Source organism: Gymnodraco acuticeps, unplaced genomic scaffold, assembly GCF_902827175.1.
Source record: "Gymnodraco acuticeps unplaced genomic scaffold, fGymAcu1.1, whole genome shotgun sequence".
Lineage (NCBI taxonomy): Eukaryota > Metazoa > Chordata > Actinopteri > Perciformes > Bathydraconidae > Gymnodraco > Gymnodraco acuticeps.
Genome location: NW_022990235.1, coordinates 1,970,888 through 1,994,670, shown reverse-complemented (window position 1 = coordinate 1,994,670; position 23,783 = coordinate 1,970,888). Strand labels below are relative to the sequence as shown.

Sequence of the window (23,783 nt, the reverse complement as noted above, 5' to 3'; positions counted from 1 at the left end):
CATCTTTCCCTCAGGCATCAGGCACGTTCAAACCCAGCTGATAAAAACACACGTGGCGCTAATGATAGAGGACCATGACAGGAGATACAAACATAGTACACCCACCACACAGCAGCATGAACCAGAGCTCTGGCGATTCTCAGCAGTACGTGGGTGTTTGTATGTCAGTGTGTCAGACAGCTTGACTCTAGTTGAGTCGGTTTGAGAGAGTGTTTGTGCGTAAGGATGTTTCATTGCGTTCCCGTTAGAGGCCGGATGAGTACGTGGGAAGGAAGTAGATTCTACCAGCCGCAGAGATCACCCGTAGTAATTATCTCAGGGAGAGATCTATCCTCTAGCTGCTGTTTCTGTGTGTTCAACCTTTTTTCTTCTGCCCTCCTACAGAGCTGTGTTTAAAGGCTCAGCGGTGTGCGTCTACTCCATGGCTGACATCCGGATGGTCTTCAACGGGCCTTTTGCCCACAAGGAGGGGCCCAACTACCAGTGGGTGGCGTACACTGGGAAGATCCCGTACCCACGACCTGGCACTGTGAGTTATAAACAATAAACAACACACGCCTTCTCCTATCACAAACAAAGTCGTCTATCATCCTTTTTTAAAAGAACATGTTTTTACTGCAGAAAGAATTTGGTAAATTGCAGATTTCACATTTGGATCTCTTTTTTTTTGTCGACAGTGTCCTGGAGGCACTTTCACCCCCAACATGAAATCCACAAAGGATTACCCAGATGAGGTTATCAACTTCATGAGAAACCACCCCACCATGAACAATGCCATATACCCGGTGCACAAGCGCCCCCTGGTGGTCAGAACCAATGTGGACTATGAGTTCACCACAATTGCAGTGGACCAGGTGGCGGCTGCTGACGGGAACTACGAGGTGCTCTTCCTGGGGACAGGTCAGTGCTCAGAGCCCTTTCATTACATTATGGGATGGTTGTCCGTTTAATTCTAGGTTTCAAGTTTATTGTTCAAGTCCTCTGGCCATGTCTCTGTCCACTCCACATGTAAGAACAGGGCAGCACCCTATAATACCAATAATCAATGGTAAATTAAAAGTTTGAAATTATGATTATAATACTATATTTAATGGTTAATAAATAGATTGATAAATCATTTAAACTGTCCCTTTAATATTGGTCTTTTGTTCTATTATTCATGTAATGGTTATTGATGTTTCACAAAAGATTTCTTAAAAGCTTCAATTAAAAAAAGAGGTAAATATTAACAAAAAACTATCAAATAAATTAGAAATATAGCATTATAAACGATTTGTAAATATGTGTAATATCTGTAGATAATTCATAATAATTACCTTTTAATTTACCATTCATTATTGATGGTTATTATTGAGTATTACCTGTCCACAGGTCTTAAGTTTAACTTGCTTTTCTTTTGTGTTTAACAGATCGGGGGACAGTCCAGAAAGTGATTGTCCTGCCCAGAGACGACTTGCAGACAGAGGAGCTGGTCTTAGAGGAAGTGGAAGTCTTTAAGGTCAGTCTCCTAACATCAGTCTATGAACTCTTTCTCTCTCTGTCTGTACATTGTTTTGTACATTGTGTTGGTTTTCCGAGGCTAAAGTATCTCACTGAATATTCCTTGTCTGCTCGTTTAAAGCTGTTGATAACTGTGTCCCTGCAGGTTCCCACGCCAATCACCACCATGAAGATTTCATCAAAAAGGGTAAGTTGCTTTAGAGTTAATTAGACCAAATAGTGGGGAGGTACCATATCGATTTTTTTCCGCTGTTACAGATAATTGATAAAAACCCGCTTCTGATGGTCGATACCAATAAGATACCTTGTAATTTATGCACATAGCATATACTTAGATGTAATGAGCTAAAATAAATGATTTAATAAGCCATAGCTCTGACCTTACCAAATTAAGTTGACTATTGTTACAGAAACAACATTCATAGGAAGGTACCTATAAGGACTATGTAATCAGTGATTATTTTAACAAAAAAGGACTCAAATGGTAAATGTACAGTTTGCCATTGCAATAATTTGTTGCGTATAATTAGCATAGGCAAGGCAAGTTTATTTATGTAGCACCTTTCAACACAAGGCAATTCAAGGTGCTTTACAAAAATGAAAGACATTCAGACAAAGACATTTTAAAAAAAAAGATAATAAAAGAAACATTAAAAGCAAAAATACATGAATAAAAAATACATGAATACAAAATGCATGAATAAAAATTACATCAATAAAAAGTTACAGTGCAGTTTAAGATATGCATAGTTCACACATTCCACTTTACTGATGAACACAACGGCTCAGTTTCAATTAAAAGCAGCGGCAAAAAGAAAAGTCTTCAGCCTGGATTTAAGAGTTGCAGCGGACCTGCAGGTTTCTGGGAGTTTGTTCCAGATGTTTGGAGCATAATAACTGAACGCTGCTTTACCATGTTTAGTTCTGACTCTGGGGACAGAAAGCTGACCAGTCCCTGAAGACCTGAGAGATCTGGATGGTTCATAATTTAGCAGTAGATCAGAAATGTGAGAGTTTACAATCAGTGCAAAATTGTAGAATTTATCTAAGGGAATGAATTTTCTCAGTAAAACAACTGCTTATACATTTTGAACACAAGTAACTAAAGACTGTCTCGAAACTTTGTTAATTTATTTGTTTAAATTACTAAATTATATCATACCTTCTTTTTAGTCTCTGTAGAAAATCATAAAGAAATTGCAGGCCAATGTATTCAAGTGGTATGTAATGTTTATATGATTCTTTTATTTTCTGATCTTTATCTCTGTTCTTTCTTTTTTTAATGAATAGCAACAACTGTATGTGGGGTCGGTCTTGGGGGTCTCTCACCTGGCTCTCCATCGCTGTGACGTGTACGGAGAGGTCTGCGCTGACTGCTGTCTGGCCAGAGACCCTTACTGCGCCTGGGACGGGAAGTCCTGCTCCAGATACTCATCCTCCCAGAAGAGGTTAGGTTTAAAATAGTTTACACATGCATGCGATAAATACAGTACTCATTTGTGTGTGTGCACTACCTTTGCTCTCCTACTTGGGCACTTAAGATTTTCAAAATGTTAACGTTTTGCTTTTTGTTTTTGAATGTTGATCTGACCCCTCTAGACGGAGCCGTAGGCAGGATGTAAAGTACGGCAATCCGATTCGCCAATGCAGAGGATATAACTCCAACAGTGAGTATCAGAGCAACTTTGTGTTAAGCCTATACAGTACACACACAAATTAGGAACCTAACTTGCAACAAAAAGGGAAATAGGAATGTGATTTAAATTATTATAGTGCCTGTGGTTGCCTATTCTCATTTATATATCACTTACCTCATTGATTCTGCTTAATCTATCAATCTGTATAATCCATACATATTTTTAGGAATAAGTCGTAAGATATATTCTACATATTGTTTTTTTTAGCCAATAAGAATACCCTGGAGTCTATGCAGTATGGGGTGGAGGGCAGCACGACGTTCCTGGAGTGCCAGGCCCGGTCTCCTCATGTCTCTCTCAAGTGGCATCTGCAGAAGGAAAACAGCGACAGGAGGAAAGAGGTGAGCAAGGCTCTCACTGTGAGGCAGTCAGGGGTGGAAAGTCATTAAGTACATTTAGTCGAGAACTATACTGAGTATAATTTTGAACTTCTTTCCCCGAGTATTTTCCAATTCCGGCTACTTAGTACTTTTTTACCATAATAAGTAAGAGGCATATATTGCTCTTTTTAATTCACTGCATTCAACATGTTGATTATATTACTCTGAAGACTAAGATCCAGTTTAATAATACAATATATAATCAACAAATAATGTATTAAGTATTGTTATAGTCTTAGTTAAACTTGATTGATCCATTGGTAACACATTGTTTAAAAAAATAAGCTTATCCTTTACTAGCTGCAACATTTGTGTGATGAACTCATTTATTTAACCTATAATTGTAATCCAATATTATATCACAGTATTTGTACACCATTTAAAGCAGTTATAGTTTTGTTTCAAGTAAGTGAATACAGTACTTAAACATCACATTTAACATCTTTAAAATGATTTTACAGATCCGCTCAGATGGTCACATCCTAAAAACGGAGGAAGGTCTCCTGATCCGCTCTCTGCAGTCCTCTGACAGCGGCATCTACCAGTGCACGTCCACAGAGAAGAACTTCAAACACACGCTCGTCAAACTGCAGCTTGTGGTCCTCTCCAGTCGCACGGTCAACAACGTGTTGGTGGATACGGGCAGCCCGGCCCTCCCCCCCCTGCAGTCCAGCGCCTGGACTCCGAGTGCCGGTCAGTATAAGGACCTGCTGACCATCCTGAGCCAGCCGGAGATGGGCCTGATCAACCAGTACTGCCAGGATTACTGGCAGCTCGGAGACGTCAGCCTCGGGGACAACAAAGCCAAAAACCTGAAGGAGCTGAAAGAGCAGAAGAAGCCTCGCAACCGTCGGCATCATGATGAGCTAACAACTCCATCTGAGACATGAGGAGCTAGATACACAACTCATCGTCCTACAGTCTACCTGCTCACTCCTGAAACACTTCATCCCTCCATTCAGGGGATTGACTCCAGTTAGAAAGCTGATTATAACGGACAAGACAGAAACTGCAACCAGAAGCAACAGCATCAAACTGTTTCTATGTAACTGTTGGAACAAAAATACATTATTTATTGTAGGTTGTAAAAAGTAATTCTTTGTACCTATCTAGTTTTTTTTGTGAATAGGTACATTTGTGCAAATATTGTTGTTATTATAATATTATTGTTAGTGTTATTGTTTATTACGATGTGTTATTATGTTGAGAATATCTTTATGTTTGGTGTTTTTGAGAAACAGCAACAATAACCCAGGACTTTGGGAGGATCCACACATGGACAAGGACCGATGAACCAGAAACTGTTACAGGTGACCATGTTGGATCACTTGACTGCTGGCAGTATTCAGTGTCTCAGCTGGAAGTCGAGGCGCTGGTTCAGTGAAATCAAACTTCCCTAAACTTCTTCACCAGAACCATCGACTGTATACCAGACAGTTTTCTTTACTGCAAAAACAAGCTGTGGACATACTGATAATGGCATTTCTTGGGACAGGCAATGATAAAAAGAAATGACGACAGTGAGAATGCAGCTGTGATAACATGTCGCACACATAAAGTAAGACGTCTCTCCGTTCCTGTCTGTGGTCCAGCCTGGCCTCAGGTTATGGAGTTACATCATCCACCCAAATTCTTCAGAAAATCAGTTGCTGCCAAGTGTTTGTTTTGTTTGTATGTGAATATCACATCTCAATGTTGTATCCTTAACAAACGTGATCTTTGTGATAAGCTGTTTTTTGGAGGAAAAGGGTCCTTTAACGACTAAAAATATAATATTGCCTTTTCTATTCTCATCTGAGAAAAGAAATTCCAGCAGGCAGCTATGTGACTTTGTGACAGTTTGTGATAAAAACATTTTTAGAGACAAAGCACCTTCTGTTGCCAAACAAACGGTACATATTTCACTTGTATCTGTGGCATATGCAGTATATTCATATAAGAAAGAGCATGTCATTTGTATGCTCAAAGGTTGTTTTTCTTTAGCTCCTAATGAATCTAAAGTTTGCATTCCTGCCAGTTTCATTCTAGATAAGGATTTCACAAAGTGAATATTAATCATGTAATCAGTCTATACTTTATATTTGATTACAACAACAACAATGCAGAATGCAGAGCTCTGAAATGAGCATTTTATTGCTTCTGTATTTTCATTTTAACTGGTTAACAACACAGCGCTCCTTTTTTATCAGTCATGCAGTGCCATCCTGCTTTCATATGTGCCACAGACCTAAGATAAAACTTCCATACAATGAAATTATAAAAAAGTGTCACAAGAACAACTCCAAGCTGTTCACCACATAACCTGAAGAGAAACGCGTAACAAAATCTTCAGAAGGTGGCTTTTCATTGTGCATGGCATGTACAGTGTAATGTATATGGTATTTGTCTAAAATGCTACGTTGCTGTGGATGTCAGTGAATGTCTTTCTCGTTGTGGGAATATGGAAACACTATCAGAAGATGCTGAAAGATAATGATTTTAAATTCTCTCTTTCTCTCTTTCTCTCTCTGTACGTCTCTTAGTCTCCTTTTTCGCTCGCTCTCTCTTCTCAGAAATGTGCATATTTCAAACATGTGCATTCATTTTATTTTCTCTGTTTGGCAGACTTTGCTCTGGCTCATTGAGGTAGAGTAATGTATGATATAATGCACAGTTGATGTTATTTTAATGACTTTTTAAAAAAAAGTGCTATCTTTTCTTCCTCATCAATGTTGCTGACTAATAAATTAAAGCTCTATATTTTATAATAACAGAGGTTCTGTTTGATATATAGTCTGCAGGCCCTTTTGTGTGATATGTAAAGACATTGATTGATCGTTGTTTTACTGATTTGCAGTGGTGAAAGTATACAGATCCTTTAAATAAGTAAAAAGTAGCAGTACCACAGTGTAAAATAATTCATTTCAAGTAAAGGTCCTCCCTTAGTTAGAAATGTCGCTTACTGTAAATAAAAGTATGCAAGTATTCTCAGCAAAATGTTCTTAATTAAAACATAAAAGTATACAATGCAGAAAATGTATTATTTGATGTTTATACTATTTCACGTATTATCAATATTATTATTATTATGTATTTGTTCATTTAAATTAATGGAGTAAAACTGGAGCAACACGTACAGTAGTAACCTTTGGAATGGAGCATAGTATGATGAAGTTACATGAAAAGTAAATATTCGAAAGAAGAACAAGTACTTGAAATGCTTGCAGTATTTGACTTAATGTAGTTGCGTTGCTTCACGGCTGAGCTGCAGCAGGGTTTTCATTCACAGAAGTGACTCAGGATCTTGAGCAATGTTGACTCCACAAAATAGTCAACAATAAAAGTTAAATATATAATGATTAACTTAATGCACTTCTTAAACAAAATGTATTTTTTAACAAATAGGAAAGTTGGAATACACTGAAAGCTCACATACTGCACATGCATGAATACATAATTGAAAGTGAGTAGATTAGTATCCTTAACCAGCTTCAGATTTAGGTCAATGAAATCTGTCAGATGAAACTGCAAAGCTCTGTAAGCTATGCAGGGCTAACCCAGCAGTCTGTAGTACCCTAAAATAAATGTCATGTCTTTCTTTTTGTTTCGACTGAGAGTTGAGAGGTCTTTTTCTTTTTTTTCAGGGGCCCAAACTTGCTGTGTGTTATAGTGTGTGTAGCATATGGCAGTTAGTTTTGTTGTAATTCCTCTATTCAACCGCTTTGAAAACGGTATACGCTGAGGACCACACTAAGTGACACATTCTTATTTTTGGTCGTGATGTGATTAATTAGTTTGGAAAGCTGAGTTTCCATAGCTAAGCACACTCAACACAACAAATTATTTTACTTCACATGCTTCTCTTTTAAAGGCGCCTAAGAACTGCATAGAGAGATAAGCACTTGAGCCGATGTTCATCTTCCGCTGACACAGCAATGTCACCCTAAAGGTTAGATCACTCCTACACTGATGTATGTCTGCTTCTCCTCACACCTTTGGATTGCCTAAAAGACTCCTGTCCTTGTGCTCCATTGGCCATTGGGGGTCAGGTGGGCAGAGGATGCCCGAAATCCTCTCCTAAGACGAGAACACTCAAACAGTCTCCAGTGTTCTCCAGTGCTGACGGCAGTTGACAAAACTGTTGAGATATTAGGCAATCATCTTGGACCAACTTCCATTTTTTCCTGACACTTGGCTTTGAGCAGAGGGGCCCAAGCAGGGAAAAAGCAGGATGGGGGCTGGAGCGAGCGCCGAGGATAAACACTCCAGGGAGCTGGAGAAGAAGCTGAAGGAGGATGCCGACATGGATGCGAGAACTGTCAAGCTGCTACTGCTAGGTAAAGATGATCGAGATGGATTCAATAACAGGAACCCTAATCATTAGGGTTCAACACATGTACGGGACCAATAAAGGCCCCATGGTGAGGCTATTTATACCTAGAGAAATAGTAAACATATCTATTTATGGGATTTAATTGTAGGTGGTGCATTACTTCATCCATTGTAAAATGTTTCGTTTGATCTCTCATACGGTCAAGTTATCAACACAGAAAGATCTTGTTGACTGAAGTGTGCTATGAATAGATCCTTTTAATCTGGATTACCTTTACATACTTACTAAAGTGCATGGTGATTGTGGTGAAAACAAGCAGCATGTTTGAGTAAAGTAAAGGCTTATTAACCTGTGTCATTGGATTGCTTAGACACTTTATTAATCATTCAATCCAATCCCCTGTTAATCCTGAAACAACAGGTCTCCAACACAAAGAGATTAACTCTGAAGGACACTGATACAATACCGCCCAACTAAGTACAATGACCCTCATACATCATATAATCGAACAAGACATTTTTATTTAAGGACCAATACATGTATCAATGTCAAGACTATAGTGCTAAAGTCTGGCATGTAGTGCCTCCTCTTACATGAATGCAACCCACAATCATGATTAAGAAGTCATATGTCTACCAAATCCTCAAACATTCGAATAAAGTTTCCAATAAATGCATTTTTTTTTTATTTCATCGGAATAACTAAGTGTTATGTATTTTCTACTTTCATCTAGGTGCTGGAGAATCAGGCAAAAGCACTATCGTCAAACAGATGAAGTAAAACATTTGACTTTTGCACTAAAGCAATGTCTCGTTTTTTTCTCTATGAGACTGTAAATCACTCTGTATTTTCTCTTCAGAATTATCCACAAAGACGGCTACTCACTTGAAGAATGCATGGAGTTCATTGTCATCATCTACAGCAACACCCTGCAGTCTATGATGGCCATTGTGAAGGCCATGGGCACATTCAATATTAGCTATGGCCACTCTGATCAGCAGGTAACAGCTAAGATAGATGTTTGCATACATTGGGTTTATGTTGGCAGCAGACTGCTTAACATACACTGTGTTTGTCCCTGTCCCCTTGCATCCGTCCTGCAGGATGATGCCAGGAAACTCATGCATCTTGCAGACACCATTGAGGAAGGCTCCATGCCCAAAGAGTTAGCGGACATTATTATTCGCCTATGGAACGACTCTGGCATACAAGTGTGCTTCGAACGAGCCTCAGAGTATCAGCTTAACGACTCCGCTGGATAGTAAGAAATCACAAAACTTAGATTGTTGTATTATTCAGATTAAATAAAAAAGCAAAAAATCTGACAACATAACTTTAACATTCGGCTTTATGTTGGTCATCAGCCGCCCTGCTCTCTAGATATCCTTATCGACCATTGAATAATTAATATTGCTCGACCACCACATTGGAGTTTGCTATCAATGTTGTTTTCCCTCAGCTACCTGAATGACTTGGAGCGCCTGGTCCAACCAGGCTACGTGCCCACTGAGCAGGATGTGCTGCGATCAAGAGTGAAGACCACTGGTATCATCGAGACCACGTTTTCCTTCAAAGATCTGCATTTCAGGTGAAGCAGTGCAGTATTTCCCATAAGGATGGCAACAATCATTCATTGGCAGTGGTAAAAGTGTGCTGGATTGCAATCATAAAGATAATGTGTTTCTGTTTCCATGCAGAATGTTTGATGTGGGGGGCCAGAGGTCAGAGAGGAAGAAATGGATCCACTGTTTTGAGGGTGTGACCTGTATCATCTTCATTGGTGCTTTAAGCGCCTTTGATATGGTCCTGGTGGAGGATGATGAAGTGGTATGATAACAGTAATATCCCACACATATTCTATAGGACACTATTTGTTTCTTTTTGGGGAAAATCAACAGCTGGCTAGTTTCAATGGGTCTTTCTTCTGTCTTTGTGTAAAACATTTTCAGAATCGAATGCACGAGAGTCTGCATTTGTTCAACAGTATCTGCAACCACCGCTATTTTATCGCAACCTCCATTGTACTCTTCCTCAACAAGAAAGACGTGTTCGTTGAGAAGATCAAGAAAGCTCATCTCAGCATGTGCTTCCCTGAATACGATGGTGAGATGGATCAAACACAGAATTTGCAGCATATTGAAACGTGACAAACTGATTAAAAGTGCTCGTTTATCTTTATGTATTTTTCACCAAGGCCCCAATACTTATGAGGATGCTGGTTTATACATCAAAATGCAGTTTTTGGACCTGAACCTGCGGAAAGACATAAAAGAAATCTACTCTCACATGACCTGTGCCACAGACACAGAGAACGTCAAGTTTGTGTTTGACGCCGTGACCGACATCATCATCAAAGAAAACCTGAAAGATTGTGGTCTCTTCTAAAAGCCAGGCTGAGAAACACAATGAAGGTGAGGTACGTTTGCACTGTATTGTGAAAGTGTTCCAGAGTCTCTTTTGGACCAGCTTATAAGCAGTGTCCCTTTCTTTCTTTTTTACAGGGTGATGCAGCCCTGTCACATTCCACAAATCCCCTATGCATTCAAACTGAAGACTGAAAATGAAAACTGTTCTCTATATCCATCAAACACACAAACAAATCAATTCACTGTGTTCAAAACTAAGTTGTAGCTTTGACCAACGACTGAGACGAGAAGACAGCTCTTCAGTCAGAAAATCATGTGCAGATTTCAGATGAGTTACATTTTTCTTTCTGTATTTTGACTTTTCTCCTGAATCTCTTGAGATTGTCTATTCAATATTTTGTTAAGAAATCAAAAGCGTATTGTTCTGCATAAAATGAAGGATGTAAACAAAAAAATGCTGTCAGTCCAATGCACCTGTGTTGCAATACCTGGTCAGAAAACAGACAGAAAGCCCCTCCAGATGCAGATCTTTCCAAAACTAGTGGCTTTTATGTACAGGAACTCTGCAGCACAATCTGAGACACAGTTCAAACAGGTTAACATTTTTATTTTTTAAGTTAAGAGTTAGATCATATGATATTGAAATAGTTGGAAAGGGCTAGTGTACATAATTAAACTGTTTTCTAATGGGAAATTCATGAAGTGTGTTGAAACCATGTGGATTTGTAACACTGCTGAATGGAAGCCTAGCTGTCATACACTTCAACCTTAAAATTACTGTCTAAAAGACCAATGTTTGTAAACCTATTAAAGCTTCTGTAGAAAACTGAGTTGTTTTCCATTTTTCACAAATAAAAACCAACACAGAAATGTCTTGTTCATAATCGGTCTTTTATTAGTTTCACAGAATGTTTCAGTTTCATTTTCAATAATTATTAAACCACTATTATTCTGAATGGAAGAGCTTCTACCTTTTAATAATATTATAGTTTGACATTTTGGATAAAACATTAGTTTGCTTTTGTTGAGAAAGTTTGCTGAGAACTTCAATAATATGTTTGGCAAATTTCACAATACAGCCGACAGCTGGTTACTGCTGTAGCTTAGCACAAAGACTGAAAATAGAGGGAAGAAGCTAGCCTGGCTCTGTCCACTTATCAAAAAAAGTATCATCTCTAATGCTCTCTAGTTACTACATACAATATCTAGATTGTTTGTAGGCTACCAGATTAATTCCTATCAATTTGTATGTCTTGAGCTAATCCAAACTAACACCATACGTCTGAACAGAGCATCAGCATGCCAGATTCCTTCAGGACCTGCTTATGTATCTGCTATTTCTGAGCCACAAACAGATGTGAATGTTGATGCTTCCTACTCATTTGTAGAACAACAATGGTATCAGTTAGTATCAATACTTTCCTCTAACACTCACAGAAAGTGAACTCTCAAAATGTTACAATCTTTTTTAAGCTATACTGAAACAAAGGGGTGATGTCAGCTAATTAAAAATAATTCACTCCTATAGCAAACACTTGAGAATATAAACAGCTGTCTCCCAAAGCCAGAAGAAAGATGCCGATGCTACGATGTTATCGAGCCATGCCGCCTGCAGCTCTGCTGAGCAGACACTCAGCATGCACTTGTGCATGTTTGGCACAACATGTCCAGGAGGGATACATGAGTAGAGCTGTTCAGGAATCAAACGTCACACACTTTTCTTTGTGTGGAACAATAATGAATATTCACAGTACAACTGTACTTCAGTTTGTTGTGTTCATTTGTTGATCTCAGAAAACCAAGTTGGAAGATTTGCAATATAAATTAAATACCAAAGACTATCCTAAGACATTAGGCAACAACAATTTAAGAACGTTTTATTTTTCTAAGAAAGCAATCCTTGATTTAAGTTTTTCCGTTAAACCCTGAGTTCTTACCACATGATAATTAATAGGCATTATGATGTGCAATTATGAAACAGAAAGACAAAAAAGCTAATTCCATCTACAATAATCTCTGCAGGAGAGTCTGTGAACTAAAGATGGCTGACATTTAAAAAAAAGACACCGTATGGCTTGTTTGTGTATTTAAAAAAGAAAGAAAACAAGAGCTAAATGTCATGATAATTAGTGTAAAACTGTACATACACATGGAATGACATCTATTGTGCAATATCAACAATGGCCTCAAAGAATACTTGACAATGGTATCCACCAAAACATTTGCTGCATTCAGGAAGACCATGAAAAAACTGAAGGCACTTTAAAAACTGCGAGATTCATCCTGAGCCTCTCTCTCTGTCATTAACTGTGAACGAGCAGCCCTTATTTAAAAGCACGCATCTAGTCTAGAGGATATTTGGCAAGGAGGCACTAATCATCATGTTGAGAGACGGGAGGTGAGTGGCTTAATATTTTACATATGTGTGGCTAGATGGCACTTTAACCCAAAACACATCATGACTCACAGCTCAGCTGTTATTTCAAATATGCATACAATCACACACACACATTTAAACACTCATACCTGAACCAATCCCTAAAAAGACAAAAAACACACCGGTAATTCTAAAATCCACTTTTGAGGTTTGTCACCAGGCAATAAGTGACTGAGCATGACTCCTCATCTTCCAGCAAAAAAGTTGTTCACAGTTGTCGACCACATGCTCCTTCACCAAAGAGCGGAAACACCCACACACACTTTAAAGAAATACAGCAAGTGATCAATCTGCTTTCTCAGGTTTCCCTTAGTGTCAGTTTCCTGTCTGGATCCAGAGCAGTGGAACAAATGGGACGAGGATTTGGACCAACAGTGGATCCTCTTTAACCTCACCTGCGCCTGAGGGGGGGTGAACTGAAGGCCTGTTTATGTAAAAGTCACTGAATGCATCTTCTCACTCAGAAAAGTCCCACCATGTGATCAATCTGCCTCATGTACACACTCTTTAACGGCAGAGTGTACCGTCGCTCCTCTGGGATCCTGTTGCACTGAGAGAGTGAAAAAGAAGAAGGTTGGTATATGATGGCCGTGATACAGAAAAGGGGGGATGTTTTTTCCCCCTCTATTTATAGAATCCATTTCAAGTTCAATTTCCGAGAATTAAGTTGAACTCTCAGTTTATGATCTAATGCTAGTATTTTGCTCGTTGCTAATATTTTTCTTTATTAGCTTTCTCATTTTATTTGTATCTGCACTTTGCTATTGTAACACTGTACACTTCTGCACTCTGGGACACATAAGGGAGACCTAATTCTGATTCTAATTACGACAAATACTATTTAAAGTATGACTTTACTCTCTTACTTTGATTTTATTCTCGACATTTTCACTTTATTCTCATGCAATTATGCCTGGCTCTAATACTCTTTTCTAAGAAAGAAATCTTAATACATTTTAAGTCAAGAATGACACTGAAAATAGTGAATAGTGGGTTGGGTGAAGATGATTCCTTACATTGCTGTTGTTGCTCGGTGGTGGTTTCCGGTTGTTTGGCTTTTGCTCGGCCAGCACTGCCTCTTCACAAGGAAACTCATCATCCCACTGTTTCTCCCTGAAGCGCTTATCTATAGGCACAATGTGACCCTCTGTGGTGAAGATGTACTTGTTATCGGATTTGTGAAGTGGGTTGTCCTCATCAAACAGCTGCAACGAAAGACAGAGAATGTTGTCTATAGGACCAAAAGAGGGCGACGGGTGTTCTTAGTAACGCATTTTTAAAACAAATAATTTCTCTAATGCTCTCTAGGTATTACATACAACATATAGATTGTTTGTAGGCTACCAGATCAATTTCTATCCATTTGTATGTGTTGAGCTAATCCAAACTAACACCATACGTCTGAACAGAGCATCAGCGTGCCAGATCCCTGCAGGACCTGCTTATTTATCTGCTATTTCTGAGCCACAAACAGCTGTGAATTGTGATGCTTCCAACTCATTCGTAGAACAACAATGGTATCAATTGGTATTTTTCTGTTTTCAACTGGTCAAGTATTTAGATGAAAATACCACTAGGTTTGAGGATGCCAACATTGGAAATTGTGACATAATTTACATCAATTGCAGCTGTAAGGGAAACTTCTGCAGCAATGGAGAGTCAGGACTCAGAGAGACACAAGGAGAGTTGGAGCTTTGATGTCAAACACTGATGTTTATTTACAAGTATCGGCCAGAGAATTCATATCACAAGTCACAGAGCAGCCAGAGATTCTGACTGCCCTGGTGGGATGCCATGTCAAACCTGCCAAGCCTCTCTCTAGATATACCTTTTAACTAGTTTAGAGAGAGTTAATCCACATATTGGGGGATGGTGCGTAAACACCTAGGAACACTGGAGATATCGCCAACATCTGTAAATACTGAATCACTTGTAGATGTGGTGCTCAGAAGCCAGCGTTCTCACAGTCCTAAATAAACATAGGTAATGTCAACAATAGCTGAGACTTCCCATTCCTTAAGACAGATACCAGATTCAGGGTTGGTCGTAAACGTCAACACACAGAAAAGGTTAAATATCTAGAAGTAAAGACAGAAATATTCTTTGACAGCAGCAATAATTTAAAATGTAAGAATATTACGAAATGTGGTTGCAGTTAAGAAATAGTACCACTCACTTGCACTCAAGTCTTTAAAGTCTTTATTTCAATAGCTTCTTATCAAAACAACATTCAGATGTAACTCACCAGGTAAAGGTATTTGCACGTCTCACTGAGGAAGAAGCTCTCCATGCGATCCTCTTTGGATTTGTCCACAACATGGTGGAGAGTGGCATACCCACATCTGCAAATCAGCTAAAAGTATCAAAGCATTGTGAAGCTCAAACAAATAAAATATATATGTATGTGTCTATATTGTTAATATTGTATAGAGTATATATTTTTGTTACACACTTGACTTTGGCATTTTTCTCAAGGCTCTGAAGAATATCCATTCCAACATGCAAATAAAAAGGATTTTTGGTCGCCTGTCGGGAAGAGAAGAAGAATAACTTTTGAATGAAGTATAACAAACCACCGCCACCAATGCTGCGTTACAACAGGCAAGTAAATGTTACCTGGTACAGCAGATATGTTGACTCCACCAGCTCCGGTCTCAGAGGATAGAAGAGCACATCGGGCGCCTGCAGCTGCCAGTTGTATCTCTCCGGCAGAGCCCCAAAGCGTTTCCAGATGGCATAGTAGAAGGCGTGCAGGCAGATTGCATTATCAACATCCCCATTCAGCACCTACAACACCCACAACAACACCTAACTTTAGTTGTTGCAACAACACATATTTTAGACTTATATATAAGACCTGGCAAAGCTGTATCTCACCTGCAGCCCAGGAAAGAAGGCCTGAAGGGAGTCGATCCAGGTGTTCATTATCTCACCACTGAACATGTTGACGTTGACATAAAGAGGCGGGTCGCCCTCTCCTTCATTACATGACTCTCTCCTGGAGAAACACAGAGCCAGAAAAGGGGTTCACAATTTGTCCTATTAAGCATGGAACTACATAAAAATGATGCCACTATATTATTCTGATCCAAAGTATCAAAATGTGCTAATTGAACTACTAAAATATGTATTAAAACATACTTGAATAACTTTGCTTTACATTTTGTTAAGAAAACATGATTTATTCAATCACAGATAGGACACACTTTTTTTTTTAATTAACATCTTTTTTTTTTTTAAAACAAGACAAAGGACAATCATAAATAAGATAATCATAAAGCATATATTTGTATAGCATCAAAGTGTAAGTCTGTTCTTTCTTACTGTACATGATAATTCCTGTATTTCTTTTAGTCGGGCTCTATTTTTCACTTCTCTATGATAACAACTCGTGTGAGGATGCTCAGAATTATACAGATAATGGAAATTCATCAGGATCGTATTTCTAAATCATAATGTACATCTAAGTTGTGTATGATTGCTTTTATCATCAATATCCTAATCATATGTTTTACTGTAGATTTGAATGGCCCACACTGCAACAGCTTCATTCTGCCACTGACCAGCTAAACTAGATTGGTTTAGGTTATGTTCATTGCTCAATGGCAACTCAGTGGTGGCTGATGTTGAAGTAAGACAAGATGTTGAAGCAAGACAAGCAACACTGGAAACTATGAGCAGTTTTATTTTCTCTTTGTTTTGCCACTTATGGATAGAGATTAATGTAAATAGCTGAGATAGTTACTGGTTTCAAAACAAACTTCTTGTGAAGCTCCCTAAAGCCACCAACACTCAAATGCACACGTGTCACATTCAGTGTGAGACTCACCCTCTCCTCATGTGGTTCTGAATGCTCTCATAAGAATCTTGGAACATCCTATGGTCCTCTTTTTCACCAAAAAGGATGTATGATTTGAGCAGATACTCATAGAAGGAGTCCATACCAGCTCCCAGACCACTCTGCTTGCCAACCCACTGACCTGTTTGGATATTTACTACATTCCCTGGAGAAGAACAATGATATATTATTATAGGCATCATGTTTAAATGTAGTAGACCCAACCATGCTGGATAGAAACTTTAGAAATAAAGGAGAAAACGTTTTTTCTTGCCAGTGCTTACCTAGCAGACCGGTCTCGTTGCTCCTCAGGCTCCACAGCGCTCTGACGGCTCGCCTGGCCACCCACTCAAATGTGGAGTCTCCAATCAAGCGACTTAAAATCCCAAACTCCACCAGCAGGGAGCCGGCTCCTGCAGTGCAGGTCTCATTGATGCTATCAGGAGGAACGCCAGTCTTCAGGTTCACCTGCATTTTAATGGAGACACAAATGAATCAAGATGATGAGTGACATTTCAAGTTTCAAGGCTTTTATTGTCATGTGTGCATAGCTACAGTTTAGTTATGACAATGAAAATCTTAGGTCACAGGCTCCTCCAACACAATAAAACAGATAATAGTGCAAGTAAATAAAATAGAATATAATAGAAACAGAATATAATAGAAACTGTGCAGAATAGTCTACAGTAATTGGAAAATTGATATATTATATATATATATATGAGTTGCAAACAGATGAATGTTATGTATGTTCTTTCAAAAGTTCAAGTGTTTAACATTCTTATGGCCTGTGGGATGAAACTGTCCCTGAGTCTGGTGGTTTTAGACCTCATGCTGCTCATTCATTCTTTCAGTGTGGTTTGTGGGGGGGGTCATGCTACTTCACTCACATGATACCTACTTTAGGTAGCTCGATCATGACTGTTCATGTAACCTTTCTGTGTATACTTTGGGGTTGCACAATTATTGGAAATGTTGAATATCAGTATGGACGTGCAATATCCAATCGCAGTAAGTACAGTATTTGGTAGATATATATGTAAAAATATCATTTATTATGTGTATTGTGGTTCTGCAGAGAATGAAAGATCCTTGCTCGGTTCATATCCTCTAAAATTATATTTGAACATATTCTTTATTGATGATGTGAATCATTTACCAATAATTGTCTTTCTTACATCACAAATCCTATCACAATTGGAATATTTATCAAAACAATAAAAACTATTTTGTTTTACAAATGGGGCAGCCTGTCACACCAGCAGGTAACATTTAAACAGTCATTTTAATTTTCCGGTCTCACTCACCCTGGGGTAAGGGATGCCTGTGAGGGTGTTCTCAAAGGCCGGCAGCAAGCGGACAGCCAGGTCATGAGCCAAGTGAAGAAGCTCATTATCGTAACCCTCATAGTCGACCTTTCCAAACGGATGTTTGGGGTCAGTCAGCAAGATGTGAGACGAGATAAGGCTTCCCAGGATCCTTCAAGGGAAAAGACAAATATAAAATCGGGATTCAACACAGAAAGAGATTATGAAAAAGAAGATTACAATTTATTTTCAATTTATTACAATGTATTTTCTTAGAATTATATTTGTATTGCTTTTACAATTAAAGGTGACGTATTGATGGGTCTGTTTCTAAATAAAGGTGACGTATTGATGGGTCTGTTTCTAAATAAAGGTGACGTATTGATGGGTCTGTTTCTAAATAAAGGTGACGTATTGATGGGTCTGTTTCTAAAGTTCAAACATTGAAGACATTTTAATTTTAGTGTAACCTTATTGAATACATAAAGAAAATCAATCTACGATACGATAATACTTTAATGATCAAGTCTGAAATTTGACTTGCATCACAGCAGATCCATTTGTAACATCAAAATGGACAAATATCAAGACACAATACATGAAAAAAATCTAATCAATCTGAAATGGTAATTTCAGTTTAGTGTAGTTCTGGGTTTTTAGTCTTACAATATTTGTGTATTTTAACCTTGCCTTTTTTAATAATAAAATAGCTTGAGAAGGTTTTATACTGAAATCTAAACACCTAAAAAGCAAATAATGCTCTTGTGTGTTGAATTAAGAATCAGACCTGACCTACAGCATGCTATGCATAATCTGTACGAGTCTTAAAATAGAAACATGTGTACCTGATGTTTGCCTCAAAAACTTGCACGGTTGAGTCCTTGTCAAAAGATACAGTATCTATAACCAGCTTGACAGCTTTCTGGAACTCGGTCACATTTCCGAGCACCTGTAGAGAAACACAACATTATGTAACCACAGTATACTGTATGAACAGAACTGTTTAAACACATACCTACTGAATGACTTTCAGACATTCAATTGTTATCATTGTGGATGGCAACTATTGTAAAAAAGCTCAAATTATTAATGTTAGCCATCAAGTTAGAACTCCATAAAAATAGTTAGTTTATTTAACTGTGAATGAACAGAGAAGATGGTTGTACTTTAGAAGTCCCCATGTACTGTCAGTTTTAGGGCTGACAGTGACACACAATTGTGGCAGAAAACGCATCACTTACACACAGGAAGAGCTAACCACTGTGCCACCAAATGTAGTCCAAAACACAGCTTTATGAAAAACAGGTGTTGTTATAACCACGGGGGAAAACATTTTGTACTATATCAATTCCTTTAAGCTGCTTTATTATCGCCTAATTAAAAAGGAGTATATTATCATTTGTCAGTACTAATTACTGGGTCAAATTGTTTTATCATCCTGCACTGATTCTATTTCTGTTTTCGAGTCTTATCGGTGAGAAAGCAATGAGAAAGAAACACTCTGCTGACTTTGCAGTGTACTACTGTAATACATTAAGACAGTAAACCTTACCAGCAGGGTGTCCAAGGTGTCAATCAGAGTAAGGGAGTAATTCCCTAAGACGTCATTTATGTTGATGTTAGAGCTGAAATTAAAGAAGTGAAACAGACAAAGTGTTGACATTGCAAAAGAGAACCAAATAATTAAACATGCGTCCTCATAGAGAAGAGTTCGGTTAAAACCTGCATGTTGTTCTCTAATTTGTAGAAACCTGCATTTTACATGTCAAATTAGCATCTGTTAAAACATGAGCTAATTTAACATATATTGTCTTTTTTTCTATTACACATGCTTTAATCCTAACTGGATTAGTATCACATTGTATAGAAACAGGACAACAGTTGAATCCGAAAGGCTCAGATAAAGAGGGGAATTAAACTTTTGGAACACATTGGAATTCTAGTCTTTCTGTTTCAATTTAACAATGTGCATCTTTTAACTCCACTGAGCGAAGAAAAAAAACTGGGTAATGGGCTTTAGAAATACTTTCAATGCTTTCTGAATTTATTTATCCGTTTTGTCTTAGGTTGAGTTTGATGTTTGAAAGTCCCAAGTAGTTAATAAACAATGATCTTTATTTGATCTTTCAAGTCATTTTTGACGAGAATATTTACTGGTTACTTGACACATTTTATATTTGCTGGTTTTCTATGACTTTTGAGGAAATAACCAGATAACGGTTAGTTTTACTTCTGGTTTTACTCAACTTTGATAGAGCAAACTATAGTCTGATATTCAGACTATAATACAAAATAACAGTTTATTGTAGCCCTTGTGTTTGGTCGTTTTTTCCTTCTCCACATTCATTAGATTTCATATTTCCATTAAGCCTTACAACTTAAATATATAAAGTGATAAAGATGATCAACAGAAACCCCCTAGACCCCATTAAGATCCCTTTAGTGATTGCTGGATCCCAGTTTGGGACATACTGGACTGTCCCATATAAAAGTGTCTGAAATATAACCTGTTCATGACTGGGCAGCAGTGGACAGCAGGATTTTACAACATGCTAATATGATAACAAAGTGCATGCAAATAAAACACTCTGTGGTGGACAGTTAGGATGTAAATGAGTGTCCTGCAGGCTGTACTGTACAGGTGCCAGTCAGTTCAGGGTGTAACCAAATACCAAATACTTAAAATTAAAGAACAAAATGAACCAGCCGGTGCAAACAGAGGACATCTTTAAATGACTCACGGGTTTAGCACGTCTGGTCCCCTTCCTTCACAGTCAATGGGATTCAGCTCGTCCTCGGGAAAAGCGTATTTCATGTAGTTGTCATACCCGAAATAAAACATTTCTTTGGCCATGTCCTTCATTTTTGCTTTCAGAGTGTCCGGGAAGGAGCTGTATCTGCGGGAGTACTCGTCCCTGTTGCTGTCGAAGAAGCTCAGGTAGGATCTCTCGGGAGACCCCTCTCCAACCTTTGCACAGGTGGTCGCCACCTCTTCATGTCTGTGGACATGTACTCGTTGAGACCACGAGTTACGCCTCGGGTCGGTCCCTTTTTCATCCCCGAATAACAAGTCTAATTTGTGTAGACTGAAGCTGAGTGGGAAGTTGAATCCCCAGCTAACGTTAGGACCGAGTCCAAAGGCTAGCCAAATAACACAGCTGAAGGAAAGTCTCAATACGACCAAACCAACAACTATTGACCTCCATTGCATATTTGCCCCGGGTCGATCTTAAAACGCATAATTTAAGTCCACACAAGTCAGAGGTAAGACGAATATGACATATTCTGTTTGTCAGGCTATAGCTACAAGCACCGATGGGTTGTGGTGATTCCGCCCATGTCTGTACACTAAACTTCCTGTCAACAGACCGGCGCCTCCCAAATCCTGAGCTGTGATTGGGTGTTCTCTCGTGACGTCATGCAATGTTTTGAATTCGTCCTATGATTGGTCACAGGGCTGTCGATCTCCTGGCTGCATTCCGTGGCAGACCTGACGTGTCTTAATAAACTGCTGCACCAATAAGAAACAGCCACAAGTGAGACCCGTTCAGCGGCACAGAGGTTTGAAATCGAAACTTGGTTTGGGTAGGTATTAGGCATATATTGCTCCTTACGTGCATAGGTTCAAGTATATAGTGTATATAAATATGAATGTGTCACTGATAATAATCCTTTATTGTGTAGGGTTCAAATATTTAGACCAATTCAATGTTAATACACTTAACTGGGAACATTGTTCTTGAAACGATCGTGCCAGTAAGGCTCCAGAGTCAAGAGCCATCTTTACCCCACATTGTCAAAACAAGGATATGCACAATACTAAGATCCTGGGACGAGCTCATTCTTAATATTTTACCGTTTTTTCATGTTATGTATTGCACTAGTGGTAGCCTACTCCAGTAATAACAAGCTAACATTTGTTCGTCTAATATTAACGTCTAATATTTGACGAAAGTCGTATTTGTAACTGTAACGTTCGTTTCAATTGCAACTGGGGATGTAGCTCAGTGGTAGAGCGCATGCTTTGCATGTATGAGGCCCCGGGTTCAATCCCCGGCATCTCCACTCGTTTTGAAGTGGTTCAATCCGATGGGATTTGGAACCGGTGTTGTGCCTCCCCGTCATGAAATGCCCCCCTTGTCACGGGAACGCGCATTTCTAAATGACACGTTTACACCTCTAAATGACACGTTTACACCTTAAAACAATTTTTAAAACGAAAAGTAAACGTTCAGGGTTTTTATTAATGATAATTTTCAGACTGCGAGTTGTTTAGTGGTAGCTCATAGTCTTGATTCTTCTGGTTTAACTTTTCGCTCCGTATTTGAGGTGTCGAAATTCATTCATCACTTCCTTTTCAGTTTTTGTTTTTTTTTATCTTTTTTTATCATTATTGTTACATCCTGTCTGTATAAACGTGCTTTAAATGTATCGTTTAATTTGACATAGTTGTCATCTAATAATCAAAATATATGTTTACAAAAGTTACATAGTCTTTGTCAGCATATTATTATATATACGCTATGCGTACAAAATAAAAGTGTCACATTCATGAAACTTGCTCCATGTATTGGTACCAGTCCTAGAACCATACCCTGAAAAATGCTTGAGGGTGGGATTCATAGAAACCTCTTTTGGGGGGGGGCATTTTATGACAGGCCTGGCCCTCACAATATGCCCCCCCTTGCTATCGTACAAAATAAAAGTGTCACATTCATGAAACTTGCTCCATTTATTGGTACCAGTCCTTGAACCATACCCTGAAAAATGCTTGACGGTGGGATTCATACAAACATCTTTTGGGGTGGGGTGCAATTTATGACAGGCCAAACAATAGTTGCATTGGTTGAAATGACAGTGGACAGTTAATGATGGTTCCTTCGGGGCATTATGTGCATCCAGGGCACAATTACGGTTGATCCACTGGAGGCCTTTGTACACATTGGTGGTGGTACCACCGCAAATCTGAGAAAACAATAAATACTTGTTATGTAAGGTATGCATTATGGGATTTTTTTATGATAATAGAATATCTCTAATGTATTTCCCACTAACATTCTAACCATTCCTTCAATTATCGAAATCTTTCAAAAACATAAATGTTGTGTTATGAGAAACAAAGACATTTTCAACAAAAATGTATGGAAAAACAAGCAAAACATTAATCCTTTATCAGTTAATGCTGAAGATGCCAAATATAGTAGCAATTACCAACGCAAATGTTATGTTGATAAAGTCTGGAAACATATTTCTGCTAATTTTCTTTATTTGTAATGTGCAATAGGAAATTACCCAATGTTCTTCATCCTGCTCCTCCATCCCGCAGTAAAAGCAAAGCCTGCTTAGATCATCTGTTGAGACAAAAAGTAATCAATATCTTCAGATAAACCACATTGCAGATTTGGGGTCAAGGTGACCCATTCCAATTTTTGACTAAAAGGTCAATTATATAAGGACACATTTGTTGTGGTCTTTTATTATTTTGTGTGAAGAAAAGGCAAAACACACACAAACACATAGATTTTCTAAATGATTAAATCTGAGCACAGAGGAGCCATCTGCTCCTTCTTTCACTCTCTCCTTACCCTCTGTAGAATGGGAACCTGCACAATGTCATTACAAAACATCCAAAAACTTCTTTCGCACTGTACGCATCAATTTAAGCTTGGTTCTCATGGTTCTTTTGTTGTTCATCACATGTATTAGCTTTACAGCTTTGATTATAATAAGTTCAAGGTAAAAATGTACTGAGGATATCAGTTAAAAGTAATACACACCAATGAGCACATTGAAAGGAGGAAGATGGGGAAATCTCACATCTTAAAGAGCCTGTGACACGAGTTTCCCCCATCATCCAAACCCATCAATTTGAGTAAATATTGTCCCCTTGAAAACCGTTACTGAACTGATTTTGGATATTTGTACTTTGATAACCATTAATCTGCC

The 23,783-nt window shown here is 38.4% G+C and overlaps 3 protein-coding genes and 1 non-coding gene across 7 annotated transcripts in view; 3 read left to right on the top strand and 1 right to left on the bottom strand.

Annotated features, from left to right (window-relative positions):
- Positions 1–6,587, top strand: part of LOC117548084 (semaphorin-3F-like) — a 49,653-nt gene extending 43,066 nt beyond the window's left edge. For 2 of the 4 annotated variants that reach the window (XM_034219089.1, XM_034219087.1), the window contains 8 exons: positions 385–529; positions 678–900; positions 1,410–1,498; positions 1,646–1,687; positions 2,791–2,948; positions 3,085–3,167; positions 3,405–3,538; positions 4,039–6,587. In XM_034219089.1, the coding sequence (XP_034074980.1) occupies positions 385–529; positions 678–900; positions 1,410–1,498; positions 1,646–1,687; positions 2,791–2,948; positions 3,085–3,167; positions 3,405–3,538; positions 4,039–4,467 (1,303 nt within the window). In that variant the 3' untranslated portion in view covers positions 4,468–6,587. The remainder of the gene's footprint in view (positions 1–384; positions 530–677; positions 901–1,409; positions 1,499–1,645; positions 1,688–2,790; positions 2,949–3,084; positions 3,168–3,404; positions 3,539–4,038) is intronic. The other 2 variants (XM_034219090.1, XM_034219088.1) reach the window with 2 other exon arrangements.
- Positions 6,588–7,787: 1,200 nt separating this feature from the next.
- gnat1 (guanine nucleotide binding protein (G protein), alpha transducing activity polypeptide 1) lies at positions 7,788–10,908 on the top strand. Its single transcript, XM_034219140.1, has 9 exons — positions 7,788–7,893; positions 8,623–8,665; positions 8,749–8,890; positions 8,993–9,150; positions 9,349–9,477; positions 9,587–9,716; positions 9,839–9,992; positions 10,084–10,300; positions 10,391–10,908. The coding sequence occupies exons 1-8, from the start codon at positions 7,788–7,790 to the stop codon at positions 10,272–10,274; spliced, it is 1,053 nt and encodes a 350-aa protein (XP_034075031.1). The 3' UTR covers positions 10,275–10,300; positions 10,391–10,908.
- A 217-nt stretch (positions 10,909–11,125) lies between these two features.
- edem1 (ER degradation enhancer, mannosidase alpha-like 1) lies at positions 11,126–21,194 on the bottom strand. The gene is made up of 12 exons (XM_034219110.1): positions 20,579–21,194; positions 19,390–19,462; positions 18,683–18,786; positions 17,838–18,009; positions 16,815–16,998; positions 16,522–16,696; positions 15,570–15,690; positions 15,309–15,479; positions 15,145–15,218; positions 14,938–15,034; positions 13,709–13,897; positions 11,126–13,242 (listed from the first exon to the last, which is right to left on the bottom strand). The coding sequence occupies exons 1-12, from the start codon at positions 21,046–21,048 to the stop codon at positions 13,153–13,155; spliced, it is 1,920 nt and encodes a 639-aa protein (XP_034075001.1). The 5' UTR covers positions 21,049–21,194; the 3' UTR covers positions 11,126–13,152.
- A 636-nt stretch (positions 21,195–21,830) lies between these two features.
- On the top strand, positions 21,831–21,902 carry trnaa-ugc. Its single transcript has one exon. It is a non-coding gene; the product is annotated as a tRNA-Ala (tRNA).
- The last annotated feature ends 1,881 nt before the right edge of the window (positions 21,903–23,783 follow it).

Excerpts from the sequence above, each read along its gene's own strand:
- gnat1 (XM_034219140.1), top strand. The coding sequence starts at position 7,788 with ATGGGGGCTGGAGCGAGCGCCGAGGATAAACACTCCAGGGAGCTGGAG. Across the intron at positions 9,151-9,348 it reads CTTAACGACTCCGCTGGATA|CTACCTGAATGACTTGGAGC; the intron begins GTAAGAAATCAC and ends GTTTTCCCTCAG. Across the intron at positions 9,478-9,586 it reads TTCAAAGATCTGCATTTCAG|AATGTTTGATGTGGGGGGCC; the intron begins GTGAAGCAGTGC and ends GTTTCCATGCAG.
- edem1 (XM_034219110.1), bottom strand. The coding sequence starts at position 21,048 with ATGCAATGGAGGTCAATAGTTGTTGGTTTGGTCGTATTGAGACTTTCC. Across the intron at positions 16,999-17,837 it reads CAGGCATCCCTTACCCCAGG|GTGAACCTGAAGACTGGCGT; the intron begins GTGAGTGAGACC and ends ATTAAAATGCAG. Across the intron at positions 13,898-14,937 it reads CGTGCAAATACCTTTACCTG|CTGTTTGATGAGGACAACCC; the intron begins GTGAGTTACATC and ends CTTTCGTTGCAG.